Source organism: Aulonocara sp. 'chitande type north' Nkhata Bay, linkage group LG5 (genome assembly GCF_057382095.1).
Source record: "Aulonocara sp. 'chitande type north' Nkhata Bay isolate Kocher_YH1m ecotype deep benthic linkage group LG5, A_spYH_male_GT1.1, whole genome shotgun sequence".
Lineage (NCBI taxonomy): Eukaryota > Metazoa > Chordata > Actinopteri > Cichliformes > Cichlidae > Aulonocara > Aulonocara sp. 'chitande type north' Nkhata Bay.
The window spans coordinates 4,364,879-4,376,453 of record NC_141348.1 but is presented as its reverse complement, the minus strand read 5'-3'; the positions used below and the strand labels follow the sequence as shown (position 1 = coordinate 4,376,453).

General features: G+C 37.1%; 2 protein-coding genes across 2 annotated transcripts; one reads left to right on the top strand and one right to left on the bottom strand.

Annotated features, from left to right (window-relative positions):
* The first annotated feature begins 1,347 nt into the window (after window positions 1-1,347).
* LOC147329728 (acidic mammalian chitinase-like) lies at window positions 1,348-4,405 on the top strand. Its single transcript, XM_086291042.1, has 11 exons — window positions 1,348-1,407; window positions 1,500-1,526; window positions 1,631-1,835; window positions 1,970-2,026; window positions 2,264-2,429; window positions 2,622-2,746; window positions 2,858-2,981; window positions 3,087-3,269; window positions 3,386-3,502; window positions 3,598-3,730; window positions 4,091-4,405. The coding sequence occupies exons 1-11, from the start codon at window positions 1,383-1,385 to the stop codon at window positions 4,336-4,338; spliced, it is 1,410 nt and encodes a 469-aa protein (XP_086147168.1). The 5' UTR covers window positions 1,348-1,382; the 3' UTR covers window positions 4,339-4,405.
* On the bottom strand, window positions 4,096-7,054 carry LOC147329727 (uncharacterized). Its single transcript, XM_086290871.1, has 7 exons — window positions 6,859-7,054; window positions 6,600-6,742; window positions 6,286-6,430; window positions 6,146-6,189; window positions 5,974-6,003; window positions 5,722-5,766; window positions 4,096-4,935 (listed from the first exon to the last, which is right to left on the bottom strand). Exons 1-7 carry the CDS (start codon window positions 7,052-7,054, stop codon window positions 4,834-4,836), a joined length of 705 nt encoding a protein of 234 aa, XP_086146997.1. The 3' UTR covers window positions 4,096-4,833.
* Window positions 7,055-11,575: the final 4,521 nt, after the last annotated feature.

The window sequence follows — 11,575 nt, the reverse complement described above, 5'->3', positions numbered from 1 at the left end:
AACAAAAATTCTATCAGGTATCATATCATCCTATATTTAATTAATGAATAACCATGAAACCAATTGAGCGTTTCCTTGGCTGTGTGTGGGATCACTGTCTTGCTCAAATGTCCACCCTCATTTCATTTTCATTATCCTGGTAGATGGAAGCAGATTTTTATCAAAAATGTTTCAATACACTTTTCCATTCACCCTTTCTTCAGTTTAAGTGTCCCACTGCCGTGTGCTGAAAAACAGCCCCACACCACGATGTTCCCACCTCCAAACTTCACTGTTCTTATGGAGTTTCTGGGGTGATATGCAGTGTTTTTTGACACCCAAACATCACGTGTATTATGGCATCCAAAAGCAAAGTTTAAATGTACTTCAACATGCTTTTTCTTCAACACTGGAGTCTTACGCAGTGAGCATGGCGGTGGAGTGAGTAACTTATTGTCTTCTTTGGAACAATTGTACTTGCTGATTCAGTGTCTTCTTATGATGTTCTTTCCACTTCTGGATTATGGCCCCAACAGTGCTCACTGGAACCTTCAGTAGCCTAGAAATTCTTCTGTAACCAGTGCTATCAGTATGTCCTCAGAGAGCTCATTGGTTTTATCTATCATGAGGTGTTTCTTATAGGTTATAGGCCATCAGTTGGGACTGAACCAGCTAATTACTAATTCTTGACAGAATTGCTTTCTAGTTACTGATGGATTTCTGCGAGTGTCTTGACTGGTTTTTGTTTTTGCAACTTCCTTTCTGTGTGTGTTCAATACTTTCCCCCCTGTATTATTTCTTATTATTTTGCATAATTTACGGACATCTATGGTTTGATTTCTTTGCGTGTGTGGATCGGATGGGTTGTTAGCGATTGAATTCTGATAAGAATTTCATGTCAGTAGCAAATTTAGAAATATATTTATTTAGAAAATTGGTGACATGTTCTATACTTACTTTACCCCCTGTATGTAATATACTATATAACAATATGATATGTGACCGGTGACCCAAGGTACAGGGTCATATACGTGCCACAATGAGTAAATTATTGCCTACATATAGCTAAGACTAAGCAATCTCTTATCAAAGCATGTCCTAATAATCAGTACACTTATGACCTAGATTTACGAAAGACTGCTATATTGTCTTTGTGTTCGTAGAACAATCAGGTGTATAAAAGGCCAAACTTTGTTGCGGCTGTTTGGGTCTTTCTTCTGGTTTGACGGTAAATGAACAAGGGGCACAGCCCTTATTCTCTCTTAATCATGGTTTCTTTTTTTTTTTTGCTGGTGGGTAGGTGGGTGGGAGGTTGTAGCTTTTATAGTGTTGCTTGATTTGTGGAACTGACATCATTTTTTCTCTTAGAGTCATCAAGTGAAATATTAAGAAGTCACTCTAAGATGGCCAGGCTCACAGTTGTAGCAGGTATTTTGGGAACTTATTGCATGCATACAATATAAATGTAAACACTGACATTTATTTTATCATGCTTTTGCCTACATTCTAATTTTTCTTAGGTTTGTGTCTGGTGATGAGCCAGCTGGGTAAGTTTTTTTTCTGTTTCTTTTTTGTTAAAGAAAATAAATTTTGATCACTACTTGTGTATCACTACTGGGACCTGTGCTTTATTAATATTACACCACCACAGGATCTGCCAGCAGGATGGAGTGCTACTTCACCAACTGGTCCCAGTACAGGCCTGGAGATGGAAAGTTTCTGCCACAAAATGTGGACCCTTTCCTATGCACCACCCTCATCTATGCATTCTCCATCATCAACTACAACAATGAGCTGGTTACCTACGAGTGGAATGACGACGTCCTCTACAAGTCTTTCAATGATCTGAAGACCAAGTAAGTGGATATTATCCTATAGGTCAGAGGTAAAGCAAAACACAATACCTCTTGAGCGTATCGTGTCTTTAAGAGTTTTCCACTAAGATATTACAGTTTCTTTAATGATATTACAAGTTTTCTGCTGTTTCCAGGAATCCCCACCTGAAGACTCTCTTGGCCGTTGGTGGATGGAACTTTGGGTCAACACAGTAAGAAATACTTTAAAGAAAGAAAATTATTTCACATTAGGACAATGGTACGTAGCTAACCAAATATTGTGTGTAAACCATCAGTCTGAATCAAATCAAAATCAAAAAGAAGTTTCCATTATTAAACACAGCAAACATTAATCACAATTCTCCTGTTAAAGACATAAAGCACTAAGCAGATTTTACTATAAAGATCAAATGTTAACTTGGTTTTTGTGTTTTTTTGTTTTTTTGCAGGTTCTCCATCACAGTTTCTACTGCAGCTAATCGTCAGAAGTTCATCCAGTCTACTATCAGATTTCTGAGGACTCATGGATTTGACGGTCTGGATTTGGACTGGGAGTACCCTGGATCCCGTGGAAGTCCTCCTGAGGACAAACAGAGGTTTACTCTGCTCTGCAGGGTGGGTATAGATCTCCATTTTTTAAAATCTACATCTCATTGATGTTGTTTCGTTTGTATCATACTTGAATGGTAAATGCTAAATGGACTGATTCCACTAACCTTCCAATCAGTAGATGATCTGCTATACCTCCTAAACTACAGCCACCCCATGGACTCCATTCTTACACTGTTATGTGGTGCACTTTTATAGGAACTTGTTGCTGCCTTTGCAGCTGAAGCCCAAGCTACCGGCAATCCCCAGCTCATGCTAACTGCTGCTGTTGCTGCTGGAAAAGGAACCATTGATGCTGGATATGAGATCGCTGAGATAGCCAAGTGAGGGTCCTGCTTTATAAACCATCTTACTTCATCTACTACTTTTAGAAATCTGACAGTTGTGCAATGTAAGCATGAAAGTCACTGTTTATGTTTATTTCCTTATTGCAGAGAATTAGATTTCATCAATATAATGACCTACGACTTCCATGGAACTTGGGAGCAATTCACTGGACACAACAGCCCTTTGTACCGTGGATCTCAGGACTTTGGTGACCTTATCTATTTCAACATTGTAAGTAAACCGTTAAAACTGAAATAAGATTCATTTAAAAGATAACTGTAACTTTAACAGGTAACTTCTTATGAACACAAACTTCACATTTTTTAACTTCTATAGGACTATGCCATGAAATATTGGAGAGACAATGGCACCCCACTGGAGAAGCTGAGGATGGGATTTGCATCTTATGGTCGTACCTTCCGCCTGACATCATCAAACACTGGTGTTGGTGCTCCAGCTAGCGGCCCAGCATCAGCTGGTCCATACACCCGTGAAGCTGGATTCTGGTCTTATTATGAGGTACATTTCTTAAGGCTGGAATTTAATGATTGCCTCATGATGTATAGCATATGTTGCTTTGATATCTAATGATATTTATAAAACGACAAATGTTAACCATGTAGTCTGTGCTGTAGATCTGTACCTTCGTGAAAGGCAGCACCATTAACTGGATTGAAGACCAGAAAGTCCCCTATGCTTTCAAAAACAATGAGTGGGTAGGATTTGACAACAAGGAGAGCTATGAAACCAAGGTAAGTGAGAAAGCTTGCATCATTTCTTTTTGTTTAACACATTTGTGTATGTACAAGGTAGTGATATCAATCTCTGTTTAATTTTTCCCCAATAGGTACGTTACCTGAAAGATCAGAAGTTTGGCGGGGCCTTTGTGTGGGCTCTTGATTTGGATGACTTTGCAGGAAAATTCTGCGGGGAGGGTCCCTATCCTCTGCTCTCTCATCTGCGCAACCTTCTTGAAATTGGTATGCCCAAAGCAGATTCATATAGATTAATTATTTTAGTCTATATATATTTAATAAATTAGTGTGGAACTGTTATCATAAGAACCTCTGTAATTTAGATAAGATGTTACTACAACAGTCAATAAAAATACAAATATGTTCGATACAGTTTTGAACTAGTAAAACTTTTGTACGAGGGCAGTAAATGTTCTTCATGTAGCGATTGGAGTAATGAAGAATTCATGTTAATAGGTCAACAGTTGGTTGGGTTAGGGTGAGGTTGTGTTTTAGCCAGTTACGCATTAAGGGATTCATGCTTATTGATACACATGAATGAAAAACCACCAATAACACATAATTCCTTTGATCTGTACTGTCAAGAGCTTCCCCCACTACCCTCAACCACCACCCCAAAACCTGGAGCGAGCACCACTTCTCCACCCAGCACCACCACCACTACTACCCATGCCCCAGGAACTGGATTCTGCAATGGGAAACCTGATGGCTTATATCCCCACCCAGATGACAAAGCCAGCTTCTACATGTGTTCTGGTGGCAACACCCACGTGGGGCAGTGTGGAGCTGGATCTGTCTTTGATGACAACTGCAAATGCTGTAACTGGCCTTGAGCCTGGAGCAGAGGCATTGTGTATTACATCTGGTGCCAACATCATCTATTAAAGGGACTAAAGTGTATCAGTGTATCCTCTATGTACACATTCATTCACCTATATAACTCGGGTCCTTGGATACATAGATAGAGTTGCCATAAACAGGGTATAACTCGCGTCATCAAAAATGAAGGCCTCAGTTCAGACATCATCAGCCTAATAGTGATTTTGTCTCGTACAAAAAGCAAATAAAACAAAAATAATGTCACAGTGGTCACCTCAGCTTTGAATCACATAAAAAGAGTGTTTCAATATAAATTGTTTTTAAAAAACACATTTGAGTTTGCACCTACCTAAATTCTCAGCAAAATTACTTACATATTCAGCATCACTGGAACCCTTTAAATAAATAAACACATACATATGAAGTCAACAATGTTGTTACAGACAGAGTATTACTGGTAAACTAAATGAAAGAAGGAAGAACTCAGAATAACTTAGATGATTGAGTCTTTACACTTTAATAAGAAAGATTGACATTTCGCGGTGGAACAAAGCAGAATCAAAAATACTTACTTTAGAATCCCCAGACGCTTTGCATGAAGAGTTGGGCACCTATAAAGGAGAATATTTAAAGATTAAAAAAAATACACATAACATTGACTGCCATAAAACCACTGAATAAATATCAGAATGTGACAATGTTGCACAACAATCTAAACCTTGTAAGTCATGTATATCTATACAATTCAAGTAAATAGGTACAGCATACATGTTCTGGAGAAAAAACAAACAAACAAACAAGCAAAAAAAACAACAATATATAAGAATCCAGTGGGGTAAAAAATCTCTTCTGAAGAATATAGTTCATTTTGGGTGAAAAACAAAACATTCCTCTAAAATATATATACTGACATCAGCAATCAACATCATGATTGTAATTATTTCCCTACTAGTCCATCTACTGCTCTGTGCATGTGTCAAGCACTACGACTGTATCTATGCATATAAATTCACCATATATATCCTGCAAAAATGTCTTGTTATGGTCAAAAAAAGGCAAACAAACAAAGGCATTCAATCAGAGATGAGAAATTAATCGGGAATATCAATTATATGGTAAATGGCCTGTATTTGTATAGCGCTAGTCCCTAAGGACCCCAAAGCGCTTTACACATTCAGTCATCAACCCATTCACACACTGGTGATGGCAGCTAAAAAAACACAATCCTTATTAAGCAATGTCTAACCAGTAGTACTGGTCTGAATGACAACAAACATAGCTAGTGTTTGGGAAAATCTGTTATAAAACAGTTATTATTTCAATAGTTATGCTTAGCATGTGACATAATATCACGTGACACAGACACTGCGTAAAAAACCACAACAACTAATACTTACTTTAGGAGGATGAGGGAGGGCAGCATCAGGTTGAGACTTTGACATCTGTAAGAGAAAAACTGATGTATTAGAAACAAGTCAGGTACAATGTACAAGTACATATAACTACATATGTGAATAAAGCAAGAATCTGTTTAGGTTAGGCACACTGCTGACTGATGCTTGTTAGGTTTATATGATTGCAAACTGCACAAAAACAACAAAGCAACAAAATTAATGGTAATGACAAAAAATTAATTAGATTTTACTTACGTCAGGAAGATCTGCATTCATTTTCATGGGCTAAAATAAATAGGCACAAACATTACTGCTAAACAACCCCAAAAAAACTCCAAAAGGCCTCAAAATGATTAAAAAGGCAAGGAAATGTGGAACATTGTAATTAGTGATTATTAATGAAGGATAACTGTGCTTTGTTTCTAACCTTGGTAATTAAATGCTGTGTAGCCTGAAGGAGAGGTGGGATTTCTGTGAAAGTGAAATTAAATGTGAATAGGTTTTGATAGTTATTGTATATGACAAGTGTAAACACACACATAAAACATGCAATAGTACAGTACTTACTTTCAAGTATTTCATTTTTCAGCCTATCGTTCTCTCTTTTTAGATTCGAGTTCTCTTCTCTCAACTGATTAATGACACGCTGTAGATGTTCAAGTTTCTTTTCATTCCATAACTTTAGATCGTTTTGTTGGTCTGTTGGGTATGCCTAAGAAATGAAACAAAAAACTCTCTCTTTAAAAGCCACCTTCTGTATGAAGGAATGATCTCAAAATGTTGGGGGGGGGGGGGGGGTTACACATACATATATATACACAAAACAGGTATATATATATATTAGTATATATGTCTGTGTGTGTACGCGGCGAGACACTCACCTTTTTCTTAGCTGCCGGTTCGTCTGTGACCTCTGTGGCCTCAAGGAGTTTCATAGAAGGTTTACTTTTTCTCTTAAGCACCTCTGGCTTGGGTAGTTGTTCTTCGATTTCCTTAAGCTTTGTTTGCAAAGTTTTTTCCCTTTCTGAGGAGGCAGAATAATAATAAAAAAGGCTAAAGTACATCATAATATAATTAAGTTACATATTTTCATTAACAAATAAGCGACAATAAAGTAATATTATACTGGAGAAAAGGCACCTGCTAGCTTAATGATGGAGGCTTCATAGACCGGCCACCCGCCTTTTGGCTCCTTGGCGCCTTGTCGCCACTCCACCAAATAAATGTCCTTTTCCTCCAAACCGTTTAAGTATTCCTCCTCATCAAAATCCCGAATGTGTTCAGTCGGCAGAATTGAGAACTTTCCATCTTCCGACCACTTAATTAACGCGAACATTATCCACTTGTGTCTTCCCGTCTGTATATCGGCCTTTCGCGCCTCAAACGTCGGTTATATTTCAAAAAAAAAAGGGGGGGGGGAGGGGGGGGAAGAAACAACAACTAATAATTTTTTTTATTACTATTATTAATATTTTTTGCGCGTTCATTGCACATGTTTGGGAATATTTCAATATTTACTTTTTATTTTATCTTTATTTATAAAAAGCACAATGGCAACGCGCATGCGCATACTCTGCTCCGCTCATTAACCTTTACACTTTCACACAACCTACAGATCTAGAACGAAGACGCTGCATTTTTTGAATAATCTCTGGCGAGCATAGATTTCATAGAAAAAACATATTATATTGTTTTAAGTACCTTTTTTTTCGATTAATCCTGTGACGTACAAAGACGGACGTTTTTGGGACTTTACGTTTAAGTTTTTAAAGTTTTTGTTAAGGTCTCCATTGCGTGTGCAGACGCTCGCGGAAGAAGACGCTGAAATTTTGCGAACTCCCTGGAAAACTGCTCGGTAAGCATATATTTCACTACATTTATTTTATATGTTGCAGTTTCTGTTTTACAATCCTCGATGTTTTCTTCAATGTGATTTTAATGTCATCAACAGGTCACGTGTGAGTCAAAATGAGCGAGCCTCCTGAAAGGATTTCGTATAAACGTTATCTAACTGATCCTGAAGAGGAAATTCCTTCAAGAACCAAACGGAGATGGGCACAAAAAGAAAGGTGTGTTGGTAATGTAATATCCCTCACTCTTTAACATTAACGAATGCCATAGGGCCGCACAATCAATAAATCTAGTGGCAATCACTAAGGATGCCACAATTATGTAATCGTTCAAAGTGGCAAATAATCGTCCACTGCATGCTTAAGATGTTTGTTTGTTTTTTATCAAGAATAAACAAAGCCAATGTGTAATAGACATTTGGGGCTTAATACTCCAGAATAGCATTGAAGGATTTTCAATTAGTGTTTTCAGCTTATGTTCTTGTAAAAATAGGACATGCAGTTGCTTAAAACAATGGTATAAACATCATTCTAAGTAAATTTTATCAAATGTAATTAATAGCCACAATGAAAATTGTAAGGAAAAAATGATCTTTATAAATTACCATACCATAAGGTACTCTGGCTCCCAAATGAATGATCTGGAGTTGGAGTTGGCTCTTTTAAACAGGGAATGTAGCTAGGCTATGTCTAATCTGCTTATTACTGATCAATAAACATCTTTATAAGTGATCACATCTTTATCGTGTTAATAGCAGTTCACTTAGAGTTCAAATATAGCAATAAGCAATTTCTATTTTCTTTATTGTATATTTTCTTTTTCAGAATTAAGGTTGCAGAAGAAGAACTTCAGAATGTTATCAAGGAATGTGATATGATTGGTGGTTCAATTTGCATTTTTGTAAATTCATAAATGAACAGTTCAACCAAAAATGTAAATTCTCTAATCAATTGCTCACTCTTAAGTTGCTCACTCTTATAAACCTGTATGAATTTCTTTTGAACAAAATAATGTTGATAACCAAACAATTGCTGGTCCCCATTGACATAGTATGGACATAGTATGAAATAACAACACTATGGAAGTCAGTAGGGACAAGAAACTGGTTACCAACATTCTTGAAAATATCTTCTTTTGTGTTCAACAGAACAAAGAAATAGGTTTAGAACAACTTGAGGGTGATGATTACCAAAATAACATTTTATTCCTTTTATCTTATCATCCATTTTATCTTATCCCTTAGCATTTAATTACCTCAGTTATAACAAATAATAAATGCTTGATTCATATTAATATTAATAATAATCTTATTGGTCTCTTTTTAAGGTTAGTGTTGGAATACAAACATTTTGGGTTAACTGTAATGAAAACACTTTTAATGCATAAACCTAAATTAAATTTATTCTGAGTATTGGACTATAGATTTCTCGAAATAAGTACACAATAGTTAGTTGAATTTTCAAGTCAAGAAATGAAATCAAAAAGATCATTACATTTCTAGACATAATTTTTTAAAGAATATTCATGAATTAGTGCATTGAACAAGAAAAAATAAAACAAGTAATCATTGTTCTAATTATGATTTTTACGGTAATTTCTACTTTCTACTGCAATCATATATTCTTACAGAATTTATCATGAAAGAAAGCACTAAGCATTCATTTTGACAGCCTAAGCACACTTAGATTTTGGCAAGACTGAATGGACATGTCAAATAGTGCACAATTAGTGAATGAGACCAATTTCAAATTTCTGCTGTAATGTTAAAAAAAGAGATGCATAAATACAGAGAAGACGGTTACAGGGCAGATCTCACCGATATAGACATGAATGCGTCTATGAGTCCACTAGGTTAATGCTCTTACACTGAAGATTTGCTTACAGGACCCATAATTCTCTCTCTCGCTTCTCTTTTCAAGGAAATCCCAGACACCCTTCCAGAAGACAGAACTCTGCTGATGACTAATGATGAAGAGTGCACTGCAGGTCCTGTTCAGATAGAGGTCCCAGTGGATTCAGGTCAAACTAAAGAGCAAAATCAACTACTACTTCTGGCACTTAAGCTCAAACACAGTTTGACCAATGACTGTCTTGAAGATATCATGAAAATCCTTAATGTTGTTGGTGGCAGTGATGCAGCATGCAGGACAAAATATTCATTTTACAAAGCTTTTGATGATACAAAAGACATCATGAAAATCTGTTATGTGTGTGAACAGTGCAGTAATATAATGTCAGCTGAACTGGACCAAGTTCATTGTGTTCAATGCAACAGCACCTATGACAAAGCAAGTAGGTTTACCAATAACTTTTTCATATACCTCTCCTTGGAAGATCAACTCAAAAATCTCTTGAGAATGCCAGGAATTACAGATGAATTAATAGGAAGGCAAACAGAAACATCTACTTCTCTCAGTGACATTTGTGATGGTTTTTTGTATCAGAAAGCTTTAAGTGGTTCAGAAACGGCCCTTCAAACCCTCAGCTTAACATTTAGCTGTGATGGTGTGCCAGTTTTTAAAAAGTCCCCTTGTAGTATTTGGCCCCTTTTTTGCACCATTAATGAATTGCCATTGAAAACAAGACAGGATAATGTACTCCTTTGTGCACTATGGTTCGGGGATGAGAAGCCTCACATGAGAAGTTTCTTAAAACCTTTCATTGATGAGTGTGTGGGCCTACAGGACAGTGGTTTCACATGGGAAGATGACAAAGGCGTTTCTGTCAATACAAAAGTAATCCCTCTAATTCTAATGAGTGACTCAGTTGCCAGACCTGTGATCCAAAATTTTAAACAGTTTAATGGTGAATATGGATGCTCCTACTGCCTTCATGAAGGAAAGGTAGTTGAAAAAGGCAGAGGATTCACTCGTGTATATCCTTTTCAGAAGGACATTCAGCTCCGCAATCAGGAACAAACTAATGAATTTGTAGAAGCTGCGCTACAGTCTGGTAAAGCTGTTATGGGTGTTAAAGGGCCAAGTATGTTGTGTAGACTTCCCAGTTTTGATATTATCGAAGGGTCTGTCCCAGACTATATGCATTCAGTACTTCTGGGTGTTGCAAGAACTGTAACAGGGCTGTGGTTAAACAGTGAAAACCATGAAAAGCACTGGTATATAGGTAGGTCTACAAAACTGTTAGATGAAATGCTTTTAAAGATTAAACCGCCATGTAATGTACCTCGTGTGCCAAGGTCTGTCACATTGAGGAAATTTTGGAAAGCCCATGAGTGGTATATGTGGCTCTTTTATTATAGCTTACCTGTACTGAAAGGTGTATTGCCAGAACCACTACTGAATCACTGGTCTAAACTAGTCAAGGGAGTATCCCTTCTGTTGGGCGAAAATATAACTAGAGAGCAGATTACTGAGTCTGAGGCACTTCTAACAGATTTTGTGAAAGACATGGAGGTATTCTATGGGGAAGCTAATCTGTCTTATAATGTCCATCTTTGCCTCCATTTACCAAGGAGTGTAGTTAACTGGGGGCCTTTGTGGGCTCATTCCGCCTTTGTGTTTGAGTCTTACAATGCTAAACTACTAGACATGATCAAAAGCACTCAAGGGGTTGCGCTACAGATTGTAAAAATGTTCTGGCTACAGAAGGCCTTACCATTTTATGGCCAGACTTTACTGAAAGATGCCTCAAATGAATGCAAGGAGATATTTGAATCTCTAACAAGACCTAAACAGTTAAAAGATGTAACTCGCACACATGGTATCACTGCACTTAATCATCCTAAAGTGCGATTAATTAGGAGGGATGACTATATGGCACTGAGTCGTTATGGGGTACAAAGGAGCAGAGTAAAGTACTTTCAACGAATCATTACAAATGGCGAGGTGTTTCACTCAGAAGATTACAGTCGTGTAGTCAAACGTAATTCATTCACTGTTATGTTGAATGATGATGATCAAAATTTCTTTAACATTAAACGATTTGTAATATGTCAAAATGAAAGTGGAGAGACGTGTTATGCCATTGGAAGATTCTATGAACGAGC